General features: G+C 44.3%; 1 protein-coding gene across 2 annotated transcripts in view; it reads left to right on the top strand.

Annotated features, from left to right (window-relative positions):
* ALDH9A1 (aldehyde dehydrogenase 9 family member A1) overlaps positions 1-23,143 on the top strand; it is a 76,150-nt gene extending 53,007 nt beyond the window's left edge. For both annotated transcript variants that reach the window (XM_075833486.1, XM_075833487.1), the window contains exons 9-12: positions 7,265-7,352; positions 10,226-10,367; positions 12,031-12,143; positions 22,581-23,143. In XM_075833486.1, coding sequence (XP_075689601.1) covers positions 7,265-7,352; positions 10,226-10,367; positions 12,031-12,143; positions 22,581-22,675 — 438 coding nt within the window. In that variant the 3' untranslated portion in view covers positions 22,676-23,143. The remainder of the gene's footprint in view (positions 1-7,264; positions 7,353-10,225; positions 10,368-12,030; positions 12,144-22,580) is intronic.
* Positions 23,144-23,375: the final 232 nt, after the last annotated feature.

Here is a 23,375-nt window from a genome sequence, read left to right as displayed (position 1 = left end):
GCCATTAACCCCTTAAGTGCAGCGCTCAAACGCGATCGCTGCACTTAAGGTGTTTGCAGCTCATCGGAACCCCAGTAATGAAATTGCCGGGGTTCCGGTGGCTGCAATGGCAACCGGAGGCCTAATACTGGCCTCCCGGTCTGCCTAGCACCGAAGCCGGTCAAGATCCGCCCGGCGGCGGAGCCTGATCGGCCTCCGTAGCTGCCGGCAAGATGGCGCCGGGTCAGGAGCTGATCCGGCGTCATCAGCGGTGGAAGTCAGCTGTACTGTACAGCTGACATCCACCTGTAACGGCAGGAACCGGAGCTAGCTCCGATCCCTGCCATTAACCCCTTCGATGCAGCAATCGAAAGCGATTGCTGCATCGTAGCGGTTACAAGCAGATCGCCAGCCCTGACAGGCAATCGGGACTGGCGACTGCTGTTATGGCAACAGGAGACACAATGGTCTCCTGCTCTGCCATTACGGAAGCCGATTTAGGCCCCGCCGGGAGGCGAAGCCTAAACGGCTTGCTGTCAGTGAATGACTGACAGATCTAATACATTGCACTACATAGGTAGTGCAATGTATTAGAAAAAAAAAAATCTGACCGTTGGACCTTCAAGTCCCCTAGTGGGACTTGAGAAAAAGTGTAAAAAAAGTATAAAAAAGTGTAAAAAAAAGTGCAAAAAATAAAAGTTTGAAAACAATAAAAGTTTCAAGTAATCAAATAACACACAATCCCCCTTTTACTCTTATCAAGTCCTTTATTATTGAAAAATAATAATAAACCATATGTATTTGGTATCGCCACGACCGTAACGACCGGAGGTATCAAAATATTATATTATTTATTGCACGCGGTGAACAGCGTAAAAAAAACCCGTAAAAAACGTTACCAGAGTTTCTGTTTTTTAGTCACTTTGCCCTACAAATATTACAATAAAAAGTGATCAAAAAGTCGCACGTATCCAAAAATGGTACCTATAAAAACTATAGCTCGTCCCGCAAAAAACAAGCCCTCATACAACTCCGTCGACAAAAAAATTAAAACGTTATGGTTCTCACAACTTGGCGACAGAAAAAATACATTCTTTTTACAAAAGTAATTTTATTGTGTAAAAAGTTGTAAAACATAAAAAAGTTCTATAAATGAGGTATCGCCGGAATCGTACTGACCCGCAGAATAAAGGTAACATGTAGTTTATAATGCGTGGTGAACTCTGTATAAAAAAAAAACCAAAAAAAGCTGTGCCAGAATTGCGTTTTTTGGTTTACCTGGCATCCCAAAAAATAGGATAAAAGGTGATCAAAAAGTCACATGTACCCCAAAATAGTACCAATAATAACTACAGCTCGTCCCGCAACAAACCAGCCCTCATACCGCTACGTCTATGAAAAATAAAATTAGTTATGGCTCCAATAAGTCAGGAAATAAAAAAATATGCAGTTGTGCCCGAGGGGAACATTTCTTCTGTTTCAAGAGGCGATTTATCAAGGACCTAAAATTAGGGAACCAGGAAGGGAGGGCCCAATCATATCCGATGGAAGCGACGGTGCCCGTATTATACCAGGATAATACTTTCCCAGCAAAATTCCCCAAACTACAAAGGCGCGGAGTGTGGACCAAAAGGGGGATAAGAAATGACACCATTTATCAGTGCGACACCGGCCTGTGCAGAAAGGATTGCTTCACAGCGTAACACACATCTATGGATTATTTTTATTTTTTTATACCACCTGACTATGCCCCTTATATACTCCGCCCCGCTTACATGTACCCCCACATTATAAAACACCAGCAATACTCAAACAAATATAGTACCAAGCAAAATCCGCTCTCCAAAAGCCAAATGGTGCTCCCTCGGCCCTGAACCCTACAGCGTGCCCAAACAGCAGTTTCCTTCAACATATATGGCACCGTCATACCCGTGAGAACCCTTTTAACAATTTTTGTGGTGTGTGTCTCCAGCGTCATAAGCTGGGCATGACATATTTGCTAATTTTTGCAATTTTTCGCTAAATTTTGGTGTTTTTCACAATTAAATACTGAACATATCGAGCAAATTTTGCCAGTAACATAAAGTCCAATGTGTCACGAGAAAACAATCTCAGAATCGCTTGGATAGGTGAAAGCATTCCGGAGTTATTACCACATAAAGTGACACATGTCAGATTTGAAAAATGAGGCTCTGTCAGGAAGGTCAAAAGTGGCTAAAGAGGGAAGGGGTTAAAGAAATGAGAACCCCAGTAAAAAAAACTAACATTTTCCCCTTATAAATACTTTATTATGAAAAACGACGTGCTTTAACACTTTTTAACCTGCACTGTAAACACCATAAAAAAAAACTGCCAGAATAGTTTTTTCTTTTCCTCCTCCCTTCCAAAAAAGACAAATCAATTAAAGTCGTATGTACCCCAAAATAGTTCCATTAAAAACTGTCAACCTGCCAAAAATAAGCCCAGCTACGTCTTTCTTTCTAACACTTTTTTTTTTTTTTTTTTTCTTACTTTTTTCTTTTTTTCTTTTATTTTTTTTTTCTCTGAGAGGTGTTGTTGTTGTCTCTGCTGCTGTTCAGTTTGCTGATTTTCAGGATGAGTACTGGCGAAGATCGCTGTGCGTGCAGATTCTGCTGATCCTCCAGCCTGATAAGATTGGGGTGTCCCCTTTTATTAAAAATAATAATAAAATAGACTTGAGAAACTGTTTTCTAGGTTATAGTTTGATTTCTTTACTTTACTCTTTTCCACCCTGAAATAATAATAATTACATAAAGTTTCCAAAGAGTGTGGAATCTTAAAAAATAAATGCTGGGCCTCCTCATATAAAAACCACTGTCATAAGTACATTCAAAGGGTGGTGAATAAAGAATCTCCTTCACTCCTGAAAATATACAATGAATTCTCCTTCAGAGATCTCGGACATAACCTTATGAAGACAAGTAAGCAGGAGACGTTATTATAAAAAGTGATTCTTCAGATGGAGACCCCTACCTTTTTTTGTTTTTCTTTGGGCTGAGGACACTGAACAGCTACTTTAAAATGGTTACTTCACTTCCTCAAGCTGGATAGTTGCTTTGAGCAAGATTAATACAAGATCAATATGTTCAAGGGCCTGAACTCCAGGAGAGGGAGAATTAATAGCTAAATAGTGGAAAGACCTGGAGAAGAGTATCTTTGCTCCCAGAAGTTTCAAGAGAAGATGATGCGGAGAGGTTGGATTAACCCCCAACCATAGATCCATCTGTAGCTTTTTTCAAAGCGCACATCTCTCCCGTTCGACGATATGGATCTGCTGAAAGTGCCGAAATGGACAAGAAGACTGAAGGGATCTTAAGGAGTCTTGCGAAGCAAGTTTGGTTTCCTTCAGGCTGGACACTGCAGCAACTTGCACTTCGCGGTCCCTGAAAATTATGCACCAGCAAATAAAAGTATATCTCCACTCTAAGATAGCTAAAGAGCGAATTTTTGCCTCCTTTCCAGTGCTTTTTATAAGATGTAGATTTTTCTGTTTTAGGCTTTACCCTTCAGCCTTTCAAGTGCCCCAAGCATCTTTACGAAAGTGATCGCAGAAGTTACAACTTTTCTTCATTCCTAGGGCATAATACTCATCCCCCACTATCTTCTAATTTGATCTGACTCAAGTCTCCAGTTGTCCAATAATCTTCAGGCCATCCTACAGCTGTAGTCCTCTTTGGGTTAGATCGTAAACCCACAAAAGTCAGATCGCTCTCCAGACCAATCCAAGGTGTTCCTTGGAGTTCTTCTGGATTCTTGTTAGCCAATGTCTTTTCTCCCCATAGATAAGCTAATTCAGATACTTTTCCTTTAGCTTACAGAAAGTCTCATCAGGGAAATTATGTCCATCCCAGGTCTTTTGACTTCTTGCATTCCATCAAGTGGGCTCAGTCCCATTCCAGAGTTTTTCAGGACTATTTTCTCTCGTGTCAAAAAGCAAGAGTCCGTAAAAAAACCAACAAAAAAAAACCCAAAGATAATTACTCGCTCCGCAAAAAAAACTTGTCTGTTGGATGGAGGGAGAAAATCCTGAGGCGTTCCCTGGTCAGCAAAGTCCTAGGTAGTAATTACCACAGACTGGTGTATTTTGGAGCGGAAAAACGGTCCCCTTACGTTTTGAAATACACATAAAAAACGCCTGCAAACCGCTTTCCGTTCTCAATGTTTAAAGGTTGTGTAGTTCATACAAGGTATAATATTTACGTTGTTTAAAAAAAAAAAAAAAAACACTGTGTAAAAAATAGGCCTCATGATGTCAAAAATATGCTTCAAAAAAACGCCTGGTTTTCAGAGCTGATTTCTCTTGAAATCCGCTTCATATATATGTGCTTAGCACATATGATGTGTTTTATCCTAACCTAACAAATGGGGTGTGCACTTAGAAGGAAGCCTAGTTTCTTGGATTTGGTGTCTCCCTCAGAAATTGACCTCTTCCAATTTCACTGAGCTGAACACCGTGTAATAAGCACACTCTGGGCCTTGGAACCCGAAATGGGAGGGGGGGGGGGGGAGAGAGTCCGAATCCTCTGACGACAACACCACAGTTGCTTATTTGAACATAAAGGGTCACAAGAAGTAAGACCCTCTGCTTATCCGCTCAGATTTTAAGCTGGGCAAAGGAAAATCTATCTTTCGTCTCAACAGTTCTTTTCAGGAGCACAGAAAATCGCCTTGCGGACTTCTTGAGCAGACAGAACGTCGGCTGTCCAAACCTGTCTAGCGATCAGCTGTCATACGAACCTGCTTGTCTGCAGTTGTCGACAGTACATTACCAGTGTAAGCAGGGATGTGCTGCTGACCATAGTGCAATCAGGCACATCACTTCAACGATCATTTGGTCACATACAGTACTGATGATTGTTCCATGTAAATACACCTTGTAATAGAGGCAGGCAGCTATAAATATATGCAATGTCTGTGAGTGGAGAGGAGTCATGGGAACTGTAATGCTTTCCATTGTAATTCCACCCACTGCAAGTCCTAGCAAAATTAAAACCGTCCTGCACAGAGCTGGGCAACATAATGAAAAATAACCGTTTCTGAGCTGTGATGAACCCATCTGGTGACCATTTAGACACACATCTGGGTATTTTTCTGTGTATTTCACAGGCTCAGAAAAACTAGATGCCCTGTTCCTCTTGAGGAAAAGCATTCCTGCAAGGATGCTGAATAATTGAAACGACCCGCACAATAACGTTACACATCGCGGCAATACTATATCAGTGTACTTATTTTGTTTTTTTTTAAAAAACAAAAAACACCAAGGTCCCAGACTGCTATGGTAACCGCCGTGTCGGAAGGAGCCCCCTACCTCTGTAAACCACTTTGATGCCGCGACACAGATATCCAAGCAACAGCAAGCGTTTAAGTCCATGATGCATTACAGACATAATTGGTGGTGAATGGGTTCACTTCCTAGCACCTGCCCATACACTTGCAAATGCTGTTGGGCGAACGACTGCTATTCCTCCCGACTCCCCCATACACAGAGCTGGGCATGTATGTGTTAACTGGGAAAGGGTAACAAGCCACTGCCAGGCATCTCTGGCAGCAGCTTATGTCATAGGGATAAAGATTTGGGCATGTTGAAATCAAACACGTCTGATCCTCCTTTCCCCCAGTATAAGCAGTCGGAGTGTCTGAACACCCCCAAACACATTACACAGTCGCACAGTCGAAATCGCTGGTTCTAACAAATTTTACCTAATGTACCCTAATTCTAGTGTCTCTAAGAATTTGGGTGCGTGACCTTGATTGTTTCTGACCGTTCTCCTGTCCTATGGTACTGCATTTGCCTGATTTACTGATCATCTAGTGGTAACTGATTTGTTCCTGTCTGTACTGTACTAACTTGTCTGACAAACATTCTGTCCTCTTTCTTAATTGACCTCGTCTGCCATTTGAGGACTAGTCTAGACAACCTTGTTTCGTCCCTTTACCAGCGGCAAACCTCTTGCCTTGGTGAGTGATACTTTGCATTAGTTCCCATCCACAGTATTTATCCAGATAATGAATCCCCAAATAAACGCCTGAATCCAGCACAGCACCTAGACCCAAACCAAAGCCGCAGGAAAAGTAGTCCTATAAAGGTATATTCACACAGTGCAGTCAAATTGTGGTTAATTACCAAAAAAAGCGACAAATGTGGCATTTAGGGTTGCTCCAGTAAAAAACGACAAATTCCGCTCTTGGCCAGCGTCCTAGAGCTCTACAACTCTGCCCCCCCCCCCCCAAAAAAAAAAAGCTTTGTGCCTCAATTGTGCAATTTCTGAGATCCTCTGCAACTAAAGCCTGTGCTGCCATAACAGTCGCGAAATGTGTTGTCCTGGGCTGCTTTGGCGTCCGTATAGGAAATATTCCAAAACAGAATTACACCATTTTACAATGACCCGCCCCCCCCAGCAGAACACTAATAGGACACCAGTGATAATGGGGCTGCACATTAAGATAGAAAAGGGGTGTCGTGGAGACTGACTTATAAATCCCCAATTTTGCTAACTGCCGGTTTTGCATCCTTTCCGTCTGGGAGGGGATTAGTTGTGTCCTTAGCTGCATCTTAAATTACATCTCCTTACACAGATGACACCATTACTGTGCTGAGAAAATTTGAGTCCTCTATCAGTCACTTGATTCTGCAGTGTATAAAATATGTAGTAACTGCAAATGACTGTAATCACAATGACTTAACAATGTAAAAGTAAGGAGCTCATATAAACACCATTTGCTGGCTGAATTTTTATTTTTGACTGGACAGTTCCTTCAAAGGGGTTGTCTCGTGACAGACCTGTATGGTGTATCCTGTAGCTATGCCATAAATGTCTGATAGATGCAGGACCCAGCTCTGGGACCCACACCTGTCTCGAACTGGGGACCTCCATTTGGGGAGGCGGCCACCGCATGGAGAGGTACCCAGGCTTACGAAGTGAGTAGGAGTTATGGAAACGGCATAGCTCTATGTGCTACATTGTTTCCAGGAAACCATTTTTCTTCTATGGGTGTCATGGAAACCACGTAGTATAGCACGCTATGTACTTTCCGTAAGCCACACCATCTTTTGGAGCTGGGACCCATATTTTTAGGCATTTATGGCATATTCTGTGAATATGCCATAAATGTTTGTTGCGAGACAACCCATTTATGGTTATATTTTTTACCAAAGTAACTTGAAGAAAAAAAAATGTCTTGGTCCAATGCCAGATGTTAAATCATGTATTTTACATAATCTATTGACCTTTTGTATGTCTTTTTTTTTTTTTTTTTTTTTTAGGGTGCCAACGTGCTGACTGGTGGTGAGCCATATATCCCAGAAGATCCTAAATTGAAAGGAGGGTATTTCATGAACCCCTGTGTACTAGGTAATGTTTTTTTAAATGTGCTTTTATTTAACAAGGATGTCTGACAAAGTTCTCTGGATCAAAATGCATAAAATATGGGGGAATTAGAAACAAATATAATTACCAGTACTGTAGAACAAGACATGGACCGCACATCCACAATATATACCTTGCTCTATATCTGCTAGGCAAAAGTTTATGAACATGAGGTTCTTAACATTTTGTCCAAATTGTATAAGCCCGCTTGCCACTTCACGGCGTCCTCTTTAAAGCAGGTTCGTACTCTATTAGTTGCAGCATCGCTCCTGCAGATGGAGCAACCCAGAGGCCCAAGCGCACCCATGCTGTCTAGCCAAAGCCAACTTGGCTCTGAACCAGGTTATTTTTTTTTAATTTTATTTTTTTTAACTGAAACCCACCCTCCATTTCCAGAGATCTGGCTCCCTGTTGTATGGGCGCCTTATATACGAATTTCCTGTAGTTAACCAATGGCTTGTGAATTGCCCTCGTTCACCCAAGGTTACCAATAAGCGTGAGGCAGCTTCAGAGCAGCCAGGAAAAGCGTGATCTTGCGTAATATGGTTGTTCTGGCCAGATTGTGCCTGGCCGCTCAGAAGCTGCCACACATTAGCCAGCGTCCAAGGGAGAGAAGCAAGCTTCACCTCTGGAGAATTTTTTGACGTTCACGTCCCATTGGCGAACTAAAGCAAATTGGCATATAGAGCGCCAACACATTGGCGGACCATGTCTTTGGAACGGGGGGGATCCAGGGAAAGTAAAACTGTGCTGGAATCAGGGAGACAGATGAAATAACCAGTTCAACTTATATGACCTAGTGAAAGGTCCTCTTTAAACATCAAATATCAGGATTGCTGGCAGGTATTTTTTGTTAATGACTAACTGGAGTAAGTTTGCAACTGACAATTTATTGTGTTTAGTTCCAAAGATTATTGCACGTGCGTTTGGTCCTCCTCACATTTATTGCACTAGGTTTGACGTATACACTCTTTAGGCCCCCATCTGGCTAATGGAGCCCTATGAACACTTTTAGCGTGTACGCCGGAAGCTGAACTTGATGTGAAGTGGGACTTAATGTTGCAGCTGGTTAGCATGGCGAGGCCTGGTCGGTTCTATAAGCACAATAGCACACGTAGCGGATTTGCTACAGATTTTTTGTTTGGGTTTGTGGACTGAAATTCTGCATTGGATTACAGCAATAGCAAAGTAGATGAGCTTTAAACATATCTCATCCACATGCTACGGAAATTGTGCGCGCAGAAATGGAACTGCAGTGCAGATTTATAAGGCTGGATTCATGCAGGATGTGGAAAAACGACAGCGGATTACAGTCCCAGTCGTGTGGATGAGATTTGAGCAAATCTCCACATGCTGTTGCGCATTTTCCAGATGGAAATCAAAGCATGTTGGAAATTTTCAAATCTGCAGCATGCTCACTCTGTTCTGGATGCTCAGTGCGGATTCCACACTATTCAATATGAAAGGAGTGAAATCCACAGCATTTCCTTGCCATGTGAATCTGCAGCATGTCAATCTATCTGGATTTGTTTATACATTTGTTTTGTTTTTTTGTTTTTTTGGTAAATATTTCGCAGCAAATCTGCTATGTTTGGACCTAGCCCAAAGATCACTTGTCATCTATCCCTTTTTTTTTTATTTTAATCAATTATTTAGTGTTTTGATATCCAGTTTCTACTTTTTTAGTGTCTATTGCAAATATGCAGTGGGTGCTGCCAATTTGAAATACATCAACACTGGGCAGACGCTGTAAAAGCAGTTATTTGTTTGCCCAGCTTATTCGCACATGCAGGTCAATGCAGAAAAGTCCTGGAAATCGCATAAAAATAGCCAAAACCGCTTATTTCAAAGGGGATACTAAACCTTCAGTAGGTGTTATATTTATTTACATTGCGGTTAAATGTTATCTGTGCCCTGAAACAGCCATTTGGGGTAATGTCCCTCAAAGGTATTAGTGGCAACAAGCCCAGAAAAATATCTGTCCCTGTGACAAGTCCCCCTTTTCAGGAGATCTCCAGGGTGGACGGTGCACAGAGCAGCCCCCGGTCCACTGAATTGTAACATGTGTCTCAATACAAACTTAACAAAAGATTGTAAGTAAAGACCTTTCATTGATTAGGGAAACATTTCTGTGGCAGAACTATTGATTTTATTTTAGTAATATATCGTACTCTGCTAGATTTAAGAGTAAATTCTAAATTATAGTTTATTTTAATGCAGAACTGTCACTTCATAAATTGTTTAACCTGTCACTATGAAATGTCAGCACCCGAACCCCCACCGATCAAAGCTTCTGAGACACCTACTGATCGCTAAAACCAAAGGTCAGGACCCCTTTGGCTGTAATGCGATAAGTTTGGCTCTTATCGGATGGGTGGGGTTAGCTGAAGACCAGCTCATAGCTGAAGACTGGCTCAGACTAAGGCTGCGTTCACATATGAGTCAGGGTTCCGTTCCGTCAATTTTCCGTCGGAACGGAGCCCTGACTGACACAAACCAGAGGAATCCATAGAATGCGCTATTCTGTCAAACAACGGAACCCCTGCACAATGGAGACAAACGGACACCATTGGCACCTGGTCCGTCATCATTGAAATCACCATGGAAACCTCTGAATTCCATTTGTCAGTCAGGGCTCCGTTCCAACGGAATGTCGGAACGGAGCCCTGACGCAGATGAGAACGCAGCCTAACTCAGTCTTTCAGAGAAAAGCTGAAAAGAACCAAAATTATCCCATTACAGCTGAAGGGGCACTGTGCTAGTTTTTTTTTTTTTCGTTTTTTTTCCTCGGTCTGTTTCAGCAATGCTGATCATCATAAAGTGCTTTTTTTAGTCCAATGTCTCTTTATCACAAATAGGAAATTGCAAGGATGATATGACTTGTGTCAAGGAAGAAATATTTGGTCCTGTGATGTCCATCCTGCCTTTTGATACAGAGGAGGAAGTTTTAGAAAGAGCAAATAACACAACATATGGTTTGGCTGGAGGAGTTTTTAGCAGGTTTGAATAAATATTTTTTTTACTTTTTAAGGATATTTGAAATGAAAATAAAGAAGGTACTTGGTAAACATATGGCCCACACATATGCAACGGTGTGCCAGATATGACTTTTATAGGTCTGCCATAGAGTATCACACTTTTTTGCAGAATGCCCTTGTATTGAAAAGTATCAGGCCAGATGTATACAAAGACACAACTTTTTGACACATGTTGGTTCCGTAGAAGTCTATAGATCTGTTCGACATATACATTGGGAGCATTTCCTGGTGTATATGCTAAAAGTGCATTGTGAACAGAGCCCAGCACTGATTAATTTTTCCTAATCCATCCACGAGAACCCATGATCTGTATATCCTAACTCTATCGGGCATTGGTGTATATCCTGACATGGGAACTCCCCTTTAAGGTCAACTGAACCTGCTAATTTCGGCAGCATCAGCCGACCATCTAATATGTATGGGAGCCTCCTGTCTCTTCCCTCGACAATGGATGTTGAGAGAGCGAGAGAGAGAGACTTCAATATGCCTGATATAGTTGACTTCCCCCTGCGACGGCCGTCTCATCCTTACATAACTTCGATCCCGGTCGATTAAACCCTTCGATGCCACAGTACCTATTGACAACTACAGCTAAGTGGTTCGACATGATGAGAGGGCCCACTTTCCCCTATCAGCGCAATGGCTGGCTACTTATAGGTGGCCAGGGAAGCAAGATCCACATACATGCCATAGCTTTATACTCTGAGCTGCATGTCAATGTAACGCTACCAGGTACAATAGAGTAGTAGTACAAAATATTATGAGGCAATCTAAAAATGGGAAGTTTAAGTCCCCTAGTGGGACTTTAAAAATAAAATAATGTACAAATAATAAATTCATTTTGAGAATTTTTTTTTAAATTTTTTTTAAGCACACGTTTTAAAACAAAACGAATAAATAGTTTGTATCACCACAATAGTTTCAACACGTACAATAAAATGAACATGGTATTTGAGCCTCCGTTAAAAACAGAAATTGTGCCATAGGTTTGGAGGGGGGTTTTTTGTTTTTTGTTTTTTATTCCCCCCCCCCCCCCATGCAAAACTAAAAGAATAAGTTAGTCAATCAGCTCTATTTACCAAAAATGGTGCCTATGAAAACTACAACTTGTCCCAAAAGAACAAGCTTAAATTATTTTCAATAAAGTGCTTTTATTGTTTAAAAGCAGTAAAACCTATAATGCATATATTTGGCTTCGCTGTACTCCTAACAACTTGTAAAATATATTTAACGTCCTGAACTGTGAAAAACAGATCCCAAATATCAATGTTGGAATTGCTGCTGTTTTTTTGTTTTTGTTTTTTTTTGTTCGATTTATTGCCACCAACAAAATGATTAATAATTTTTATCAATATATCTAAGATGGTGCCATGAAAAATATAATTTGCCCCTCAAAAATCAAGCTCTCATATAGCCACATTGATGGAAAAATGGAACGTGGACCCCTCATTTGATTGGTGGAGGCCCGAGTGGTGGGGCCTCCAACAATCAGAAAATGATCGCCTATACTGAGAATAGGTGATAAATTTATTTATTTTTTTTATTCTGTTTTATAACCTCTTTAAGCACTGATCTGACATGTATGTTGGAATGAAGGTAAATGTTCTTCCTGTCCTTTCTTTTAGGGACATTCAGCGCGCACATAGAGTAGTGGCTGCTCTTCAGGCTGGCATGTGCTTCATCAACAATTACAATGTGAGCCCAGTGGAACTGCCCTTTGGAGGGTACAAAAAGTCTGGTACGTATTTCTGCTCTATAGATAGTTAAACAGTTGGCACTAGGGTTGCACGATGCATCAAAATTTCGATACTGTGCACCCACAAACCGTTCAATACCGCTATTTCATGTATTTCGATATGAAGGTGTGCGGCCGCAGTAACACCTAGTATAGTAACACATTAATGTTGTTGGACCTCTCCTCCACCGCTATTCCGTTGAATGCTGACATCAAAGCTGACCGCAGCGTTCAAGGGGAAAATGAGAATGGGGGATGCCCTTTGGATCGCATCACAGGGAATCCCTGTGATGCGATCAAGGGACATACCATATATGGGCAGACCGCCCAGTCCATTGAAAAACCGGAAAAAAACATAGGGGGTTTTTGTTTTTTTTGTTCCAATAAAGATCCCTAAAAAAAAATATGCAATGAATATATGCACGGGGCCATTTCCAGAAAAAATTAAATATTCAACAAAAAAAAAGGACGAAGTCCAGAAATATTCAAGGCACTCTTAGAATAAATAAAAACCTAATATTTTCTTATCCCGAAGTTCATTTAAATACTAGTTTTGTAAAAAAAACAAAAACCTTTTCTACTAATACTTTTCCAACGAAATATACATATAACCATTAAAAGAGAGCAAATTACCTGGCCAGGTTCTACAATAAATACATAGACACATAAAGCCACTAACCCATCCAAAGTTTTATAGAATTTTATGTACTTGTATATATGGAGAAGGTATAGGCTAATGCAAGGAGTAGGATGTTGTTTTTTTTCACTCCTTTTCCTACAATTATAATGCTTCATTCACATTTGCAAATAGGTTTTAAATTGCAGATCGGCATAGTCAGTCCCGTCTCAAAAAGAGATTTAATGTAGGGTGCCTGGTTTCAGTCACGCCTATGATTTGGTTTTATGCTGCGGATATCCTCATCTATGCCACTTTTTAAATATGCATGTTTTTGCAGCATAGAACAATCCGTCCTTTAAACAAAGCAATATGGTATACAGTATAGCAACGCAGACGATAACCAGGTGTACTCATCTGATCCAGGGTTGTGATTCCAACCTGCACTTTCTGACACTCCCAAGGAGTGCTTTCCTTTCAGGCTATGTTCAAAGCCAAGGAAGACCAGGATAGACTGTCTTTATCGTCCAAATCTTTTGACCGGTCTCTGTATAATCCATCTGTCTGGTGCACCTCAAGGATTTCACGGGAGATCAATCAAAGCAAGCTGTCCTCCAAACAAGAAGTCCGCGAGGTTCCAACCATACAGAGGATATTCAGAATCATGTAGTGCTCTTTTCATGTGGCAAAACAACATCACCGTGATTGCTTAGGCAGCATTGACGTCACTACCTGCACTAAGCACCTAATTTACCGTTCAGCTGACACGTTTCATCCCTAACCGGGATTTCCTCAGAGCTATTCCATTTCTACAAAGAAGTATGGCATCTTTAGGGCAAAGCCACACGTGGCGGAATTCCTCTTGAATTCCGCAGCGGACACTCCGCAGCGTTAATCCGCAGCGGAGCCGTTTGTCCATTGACTTCCACTTTTATTTAGCAGTGTTCGTTTAGACGATGCGTAAAATTCCGCTGCGGAGCATAGGCTGCGGAGCGGAATTTGGTGTCCGCAGCATGCTAGGGCTGTTGCGGAGTTGTGGCGGACTGGTTGCGGACTCATTGCGGAATTTCTCCATTGACTTCAATGGAGATTCTAAATTCCGCAATGATGTCTGCAGCTGTCATGAAAATGTTATATGTGCTGCGGATGCGTCTTGCTTTTTTGACATGACATTTCTTCATTCTGGCTGGACCTATGTATTTCTAGGTCTACAGCCAGACTGAGGAAGTTAAGGGGGCTCCCGTAGTTACGGGAGCGTTGCTAGGAGACGTCAGTAAATAGTCACTGTCCAGGGTGCTGAAAGAGTTAAGCGATCGGCAGTAACTGTTTCTGCACCCTGGACAGTGACTACCGATCCCAATATACAGCAACCTGTCAAAAAAATAGAAGTTCATACTTACCGAGAACTCCCTGCTTCTGTCTCCAGTCCGGCTTCCCAGGATGACGTTTCAGTCTAAGTGACGGCTGAAGCCAATCACAGGCTGCAGCGGTCACATGGACTGACGCGTCATCCAGGGAGGTCGGGCTGGATGCCGAAAGAGGGACGCGTCACCAAGACAACGGCCGGTAAGAATGAAATTAGTTTACTTTCACTAGGGAAAGTGCTGTCCCTTCTCTCTATCCTGCACTGATGGAGAGAAGGGAAGCACTTTTCCCGCAGTCCGCAGCAGCTAGTCCGCATCAATTTACTGCACATTTTGGGCAGATCCGCCGCAGAATCTGCAAAGCAGATTCTGTGCGGCATTGATGCGGACAGTTGCGGAGGAAATCCGCCACGTGTGGGCATGCCCTTATAGTGCTTAACTTAAAGGAAACGTGTCCCAAATATTTTTTTTAAAAGTCAAACCTACAATCGGTCTTGAACATTTAAAGAAGCATTTTCTTTTTTTTTTTCTTATTCAAAATTTTATTGAGTTTCAGAACACAAAATTTACAAAACATAGTGGAGGGAAGGCCTCCACACCTTAAATAAAAACAAACAAGGTCAGTGGACCAAAGCAAAAACAAACAAAACACCAAAAGGAAAATCAATAATGTGCAACACATCTCAACATGAAAGAGAATGGTCGGTATACAACAGTAGCATGAGTAATCCTAGAGGCATAACAACAGAATGTACAGCGAGACCACTTAATTCAAACAGAGAAGAAGAGGCACATTACCCTAGACTGGGGAAGAGAAAGTATAGAAAAAGGCCCCAAGAGAGGGAGGGATAGGAGGGAGGGGAGAGGACAAGGGGATCCTGGACTCCAGTTCTGGCGTATTATGGATGAAAATCAGCAGCGCGCAAAAGCCATAGTACATTTCACAGGGGCATAGGCCGACTCAGGTTACCGCCGTGAGGTAGGAAGGCGAAGAAAGAAACACTATCCAAGGAGACCATGTAGACGTGTATTTTACCACAGCTGCCGGGGAGTGAGCCACCAAGTGTTCCATTCGCTGTATCAAGGCAACTTCCCGAAACCACTCATCTAATGTTGGGGGCACTGCCGTTTTCCACCTGCGCGGGATCACTGACTTTGCCGCCTGAAGCAGATGTCTAGTTAGGGAGCTTTTATAAATGTGTAATGGCATCGGGAACATGAATAAAAGAGCTGCCTCCGGAGAGTTGGGGACAGAGACTCCAGTAACCTCCAATATCAATTTAAGTACCGCATCCCAAAAACTCCTCAACAAGGGGCAACTCCACCAAACATGAGACATGGAACCTCCCATAGCACCACAGCGCCAACAATTATCAGGCACAGACGGATACCATTTATGAAGCGCAGCCGGGACCCGATACCATCTAGAGACAATTTTATAACTAGTTTCCTGGGCCCTAACGGCTATAGAGGCTTTTTGTGAGAGGGAGAAACACCGCCTCCATTGTGTATCAGTAAATGTAGTATGTAATTCTCTCTCCCAGGCCCCGCAGAAGGAGGGGAGTTGTTGGGAACGCTGCGAAAGGAGTAATTTATATATTGTGGATATGGTATGTGTAGGGGGCTGGGAGGAGACACATAGGCGCTCAAAGTCCGTCAACGACCTGTGAAGATGTGCGCGTCGGTTTACCGCTCCATAAAAATGTTTTAACTGGGCATACTCATATATATGGCGAGTGAGGGGCACGGCATCGGGGCAGATGGAGGTTAGAGGGAGAAGAGAGGAAGCGGAGAGGACCTGGGCAAAATACATGGGGTTGGTGGACGGCCTGCCTAGGAAGGAGCGACCAGCCTTACCAGCAGGAAAGGCTGGATTATCTGTGATAGGAGTTAAAGGACCCAGGGGGTCTACAAGCGCACTTCCAGCCCCTAAGGACCTCAACGCCATGAGAGTATGGTAAACAACAAAGGAGGCTTGAGTCGGTCTATTCCCGGGCAGGATCCACGGCAGGGATGATAGGGTACTGGGACATAGTTGTTGAGCTAAACGAACCCATAGTTTTGATTCACGGTTATGAAAAAAATCTAAAACCCGTGCGTGATTTGATGCCAAATAGTAGAGCCGACAATCCGGCAGACCAGCCCCACCCGTACCCCTGGAACGAGTCAGAAGAGCCCGGCTCAGACGTGGGCGACCAGTCGGCCAAATGAAGGAGCCGAAGCATCGCTGAAGCCGCAACCAGTAGGAAGATGGGATAGAGATGGGGATCGTCTGCAGGAGATAAAGCAAGCGGGGCAGGAGGGTCATCTTAATAATATTAATACGGCCAAACCAGGAAAACTCAGTCTTATGCCAGGAATTAAGGTCAGTGCGAAACTTGGCCAGTAGGGGGATAAAATTATTTGTAAACAATTGTGTAAGGTCCCCATTTATACGGGCACCCAAATATGTAATACCTCTAGAGGGCCATGAAAAGGGGAAATTACTTTGGAGAAGCGACACTAACGGGCCCGGGAGAGAAACATTTAGCGCCTCAGACTTAGAGAAATTGATTTTGAAATTAGACCATGTTCCAAAACGAGACAGCTCGGACATCAGTGAAGGGAGTGAGACATGAGGGTCTGTGAGATAGACCAATAGGTCATCAGCGAATGCCGAGCACTTGTATTCCTTCCCTCCGATGTTAATACCCTTAATATCCGAGTTGTTCCGAATGGAGGCCATGAGGTGTTCCATAACCAGGACATACAACAGGGGGGATAGGGGACAGCCCTGTCGTGTGCCATTGTAAATAGGGAAAGGTGCCGAAAGGGAGCCATTTATTTTTATTTGGGCCGAGGGTGTACGATACAATGCCATAATTTTTGCCAAGAAAGATGATCCTATTCCCACATGTCGAAGGGTTTGGTAAAGGGCAGACCACGATATTCTGTCGAACGCCTTTTCAGCATCCAGGGACAGGATCATGAGCGGGATTCGGTTAGTCTGGGCGTGGTGAATGATATCAAAAGTTTTAAGGGTGTTGTCACGGGCCTCCCGACCAGGCACAAACCCCACCTGGTCCGGGTGAATTAGATCTGGCAGGTATTTATTCAGTCTATTGGCGAGCAATTTGGCGTAAATTTTTAAGTCTACATTGAGCAGGGAGATGGGACGATAACTGGAGCAGAGTTGAGGGTCCTTACCCGGCTTAGGGATAACCGCGACATGAGCCAAGGTGGAACTAGGAGGAAACAGGACCTCCGGGGAAATAGAGTTGAAAGCTGACAACAGAAGCGGTAGCAACCGGTCCGCCAACACCTTGTAGAACTTGACAGTATAGCCATCCGGGCCAGGACTCTTTCCCCCAGGAAGATCAGATATAATCCTGAGGAGCTCCGCGGGAGTGAAGTCCGTATCCAGTTCCTCAGCCATCTCCCCAGACAACGGTGTGAAGGGAGATGAGAAAGAGTCCCGTCCCGGCGGATGGGAGGGGGCGGGGGTGGGAGGGTTAAGGTTGTAAAGCTCAGAGAAAAAGCTATGGAAGCATTCCGCTATCTCAGGGGTCGTGTGAACAACTTGGCCAGAAGGGGCCTTAGTATTTGGGATGTGTGACTGGGCAATTCTGGTTTTTAAAGCTCTGGCCAACATACGTCCGCTCTTATTGCCAAACTCGTAGAATTTACTGCGACAGACTTGAAGAGCGCGCTGCTGGGCACAGTCCAACAGCCGTCTGGCGTCCTGTCGGGCAACCTGTAACTCCCGTAAAATCGGAAGAGACAGCGCACGTTTGTGAGCCAGTTCAAGAGCGCTAATTTTTTGGAGAGCAATTTTAAGGGAGTGGGCCCTTTCTCTTTTAAGGCGCGCCCCGTGTTTTATGAGGACCCCCCTGAGAACGCATTTAAGGGCTTCCCAACGAACCAAGGGGGACGTGTCATCTTGGGCATGATCAAGTGTGAAATGTTCCACAGTTTGAAGCAAATCAGCATGGCACACCCCATCCAGGAGCAGGGACTCATTTAGTCTCCAAGTCCAGGGGCCTTTAGTGATGAAGGGGAGATGTAAAGTACAATATACCGGGGCATGGTCAGACCACAGGATACTGCCAATTGACGTAGAGGTTACCCAGGGGAGAGCATGTTGCTGAAGGAAAATGTAGTCCAAGCGACTGTAGGTGCCATGCGGATGGGAGTAAAAACTATAATCCTTATCCGTGGGATGTTGAATGTGCCATGCATCACACAGTTGAAGTTGTAGGAGAGCTCGCCTCGCCCGTCTAATAGCACCGTATGCAACACTAGAACGACCAGTAGAATTATCCACCGTCGGATCCAGAGTAAGGTTAAAGTCTCCGCACAGCACCACAGTCCCCCGGACCACCGGAAGGGCGGTTTCTATAAGTTGAAGAATGAAGGGCACCTGACCCTGGTTAGGAGCATAAGCGTTAATAACCGTGAATTCCCTCCCACCAATATTAAGCACTAAGATGAGGTATCTCGCCTCGGTATCCACAACAAGATTGACAACCTGATGGGGGAGAGACTTGTGGAGGGCTATGGCAACTCCACACGATCTGGAAAGGGGATTATTACTGAAATGCCACGTAGTGTAGTGTTTGTGCTTGATAGTAGGGGCATGTCCCTCCTTAAAATGTGTCTCCTGGAAGCATGCGATGTGTACCTTACGCTTGTGTAGATGGTGTAAAATTTGCGCCCGCTTTTCAGGAACATTCAGCCCCTTCACGTTGAAGGAGGCAATATTAAGGTCAGCCATGGATGCAGACTAAACGGCTCACTGAGGTATGCCGGGTAGCGCACGAAGGATCGGAGTCCAGGATCACCAGGAGGGAAGCAGAGGAGGGAAACAAGCTAGGAGTAAAGAACAGGGCATTAGAGAAAAACACAGACATAAAATCAAACAAAAAAGGCAGTACGAAAACAACTGCCGCACAAACTAAGCGCACAATTGCGGAAGACCAAAAATTCGGTCCAAAACCTACAGGGGGAAGGTGACAACTATGCATAAGAGTTATCCGCACTCCCTAGCGTACAATAATATAAGTATTAACAGCTTAACATCATTTGCACACTTTAAATAACGAGAGAGGAAGACATTGGAAGGCATCTGAAGGTAATACTCAGAGCAACAAGCAATCTTGAGATCAGACATCAAGTAAGTAAGTAAAAGGAGGAATTCCAGGAGCGACAGTCCGGGTCATCATGCCGAACGGGCGGTCTCCATGGGTGGAGTAGGGTCACGTTCTTGTCGGCGTCTAGATCGTCTGCGAGGTCCACGCGGAGGACGACCCTCCGCCACGGCTAGGGGCCCAGAGAACGGGCGTCTCCCCCGCGATCCCCCGCCAGCAGAGGATAACAACGAGGGCCACTCCGGTAATGCGACATGAGGAAGGTTCAAGTCCCGCAAGAAACCAGGCAGGTCGGCCGGGGATCGCACAGTATAGGTACGGCCCTCCTGTCGAACCATCAGGGCAAACGGGAAGCCCCACCTGTAGATGATGTCCCGGTTCCGGAGCACCTCCAGCAGGGGTTTGAGAGCAGCTCTTTGCGCCAGCGTGTGTCGAGATAAATCCGGCAAAATACGCAACTGCGTGCCTTGGTGGAGAATGATGGGCTGCCGTCGGATTTTTTGGAGGATAGAGTCCTTGATTGCGTAAAAATGGATTCGGCAGATGACATCCCTCGGCCGAGGATCATCCACACTTACAGGGCGGAGAGCTCTATGTGCCCGGTCGATCTCTATATGGGTATTCGGCGGACGGCCTAGTAAAGTATTGAAGATGGTGGAGAGAGTCGAAAACAGCTCAGACGCAGGAACAGATTCGGGCAATCCTCGAACACGTAGGTTGTTCCTCCTATTACGATTTTCAATATCATCAAGGTGCTGCTGCAAAGTGAACAACTGAGCTGAGTGCTGCTGAATAGTGGATTGGATATCTGCAATAGTGGCATTATCAGCCACCCGGTCCTGCGTAAGAGTGTCCACCCTCGTAGAAAGTGAGGAAAGTTCAGCACGAAACTGTGTAAACTCCAGCTTGCATTCTTCAACGATCTGTCTGGCAAAGGACGTCATATCAGCCCTAGTAGGCAACAATTGAACAAGCTGGCGGATATCTGAGAGAGTCGCCGGCCGATTTTCACATATAGATCCAGACGACGGGTCAGTAAAACTTAATCCCCTACTGGCTGGGGTGTCCATTTCAGGCGACGGGAGTGGGTGCAATTGAGTACTTTGGCCACTTGCAGGTAGTGCAGGCATAGCCCCAGGGTGCTGGGGAGCTCCCATAGGCAGGGTCGAGGCTATGGTTGTTGGGGCATTGGGGAAACTGTGCCATGCGGAGCCAGAGGACCAAGAGGGAGAGGCCCCCACCAGCCCAGGGTCCCTGGGTGGGAGGGGAAGATCTGGAGCTATCAGTCCCACAGCGTGTGAGGTGAGCTGGGTGATGGGAGGCTCAGGGCCTCGGTACTTACTGTGCCTCCTAGCTAGCTCCTCCAACTGCAGCACTGCAGGCAGGGCAGGTGTGGTGTCTCTCACTCCCGGGGATGGTAGTAGGCCGCTGTCAGGTCTCGGAAGGAGAGGGCCCGCAGGCCATGAGAGCAGTGACGGGGGAGGGTGGTGTCCTGGCATGCGCAGGCCCTCCGGAGAAAGCCGGCCGCCATCTTGAGAGGCCACATGGTCCTGTGACAGGGGAACGGCGTCCGCCGCTACAGGGGCCTCTAATGCCTCCCAGCTAGACCGGGGATCTGGTGCCTCTGGGTCCGGTACCTTCTGTGTTGGCACACTCTCTTCCGGAGTAGCTGACAGGAGGGCCGTGCTCTCCAGAGCAGGCCCGCATCCGCACGCCTCATGGTCCCGGCGGCCATCTTGGAGATCGGCAGGCGCTGTCGGCCGTGCCGCAGGATACATCACCGCCCGGGAAGGAGACAGAGGACCGGGGACCTTCAAGATCTGCACCTCAGAGGGTGAGTGGACGTGTCCTGCTGCCATCTCCGGCACCCCTGTGTACTGGTCCGTTGGGGGTGGAGAGGTCGGGCGGCCATCTTGACCACCGGCCTCGGCTCGCGTCGCAGCCCGCAGCTGCATCTGGGGCTGTCGCCCAAAATAATCCCCGATATCGCGCTGGGGCGATGAGGGGCATGTAGGGGCTGCTGCCTTCGTTTTTTTTGAATTCTTCCCCATAGCTGGGAGCGGATGTCAGCCGATTTCGGGAACGCTAAGAGAGGAGCTGGAGAGAGCACGTCTTCACTCTCCCATAGCTGGCCACGCCCCCAAAGAAGCATTTTCTTATACATACATGTTTCTTTTTTTCTAATGCATTCTAAGTAGAATCATTTGAAACTTTAAAGAATGAACCATGTTCATATAAACAATCATATAAGAAACAAGTACAGATGACGGAATACAGGATATCGTTTCCATAACATACGGCTTAGGGTCTGCTCAGGGATGGCAGGGAGAAAGTCCGAAACCCCATAACGGGCAAGGACCGGGTCCCCACCAGCCAGGAACAGATTGAAAGCCGCACTTAAAACCCTTTATCTGAATGGGTCCTAGGAACTTGAAATCGTCAATACTATTGTCAATATTGCACAAAAAGTCTATATCCGGTAGAGGAAGGAAGAAAAATGTGTTACTTAAGGAGAGGGGAAGAATGGATCTTCAGTGGCCATAGATGCACAGAGATGAACTCGGTGCGCTGGTATACGGCCACCCCAGAAAAGAGTCTGTGCATCCATCGCCACAGAATCCCCATTGAAAGACCCCAGGGCTGTCTGACCATATTTCCTGTTGGGGCATACTTAGCTGTGCCCCATCAGTATACAGGCTAATGTACTGGCATAGATATATGCCAGTATATTAAAGTTTAAAAATGAAGTAAAAAAATATACTTTAAAATGGCTAGAAGTCTCAATACATAAAATATACACATTCGGTATCGTCGCGGCCGTAATAAATTTATAGCGTCATTTACGATGTTTACGCTGTTCTAAAATAAAATCTGCTTTCTTTCACTTCTTAATGAGGCATTATGCATTTTTAACCTCCATGTGCCTCACGTTAATAGTAATAAACCCCATCATGTACCGCACACATTAACCCAATGTTGTCCATTATGACATGATGGGGTTAATTACTCATAATGTGAGGCGCATGGAGGTTCAAAAGTAATCACACCACGTGCCTCACATTAGAAAATGGAAGAACTTTTTTTTTATTGTTGGCAAAGTATCAGTATCTGTCCAAATTCTGGTATCGTGACAACCCTAGTCGGCACCCAATACCTGAATATGTTTCTATAATGATGTATACTATGCAAGCCTCTTCTGAGTTCTACAACATACAATGTGCCAGTTATGATGCTAATTTATGTTGTATTCTCAGTAGATGGAGGGTCAGGTTGTTTAGAACAAGAGATTTCTAATAAAATAAAAGTAAATCCTAATACGAATTTGTGTCTGCAGGCTTTGGACGTGAAAATGGGCAAGTTGCCATTGAGTATTATTCCCAGCTGAAGACGGTCTGTGTGGAAATGGGAAATGTCGAGTCAGTGTTTTAAATGGGCATAAAGTAAACACAATGCCATCTTTGGTACTGTTCTATATTCAATGAATGCTCTCTTCACACCATGTATTTTTTTGCATCACCAAATAACAGAGGTCTATATAATTCACTATCTTAAAAATAGAAAAACAGGATTCAGATGTAATGCTGTCAAAGATATGATAAGGGGACACTCTTGGCATAGAAACCTATGAGAACGTTACTGTATACATATGTCAGGTTTATAGTGGGCGAATGTGGTGTGAACAGATCTTAAATGCAGTGTATTGTACTCATTTCATACAATGTTAATGCAGCTTGAGTGCATTTTTTTTTTTCTGTTCTACAATGTATTAATATGGAGGATCAATGTGCCAGTTCAGTACAGGACCGTAGCCTTCCAGTAAACTGTGATAAAGTTAAACTACAAGTTCAAGCAGAGCATATTAACCATAAATAAACAGTATTTACATTCTTTATTTTACATTCTTTTTTAATACTTGGATTGTTTGAATGGCCATTATAAAAATACAATTCACCTAGAGGGGAAGCTTGTCATAAATCTGCCAGGAATAGGGCCTGGTGCACAAAAAAAATTCATTACCTTAAAGAGGCTCTGTCACCAGATTTTCAAACCCCTATCTCCTATTGCAGCTGATCGGCGCTGCAATGTAGATAACAGTAACGTTTTGTTTTTTTTCAAAAACAAAAATTTT

Source organism: Rhinoderma darwinii, chromosome 7 (genome assembly GCF_050947455.1).
Source record: "Rhinoderma darwinii isolate aRhiDar2 chromosome 7, aRhiDar2.hap1, whole genome shotgun sequence".
Taxonomy (NCBI): Eukaryota; Metazoa; Chordata; class Amphibia; order Anura; family Rhinodermatidae; genus Rhinoderma; species Rhinoderma darwinii.
Note: the sequence above shows the minus strand (reverse complement) of the source record. Positions and strands in the feature narration are given on the sequence as shown.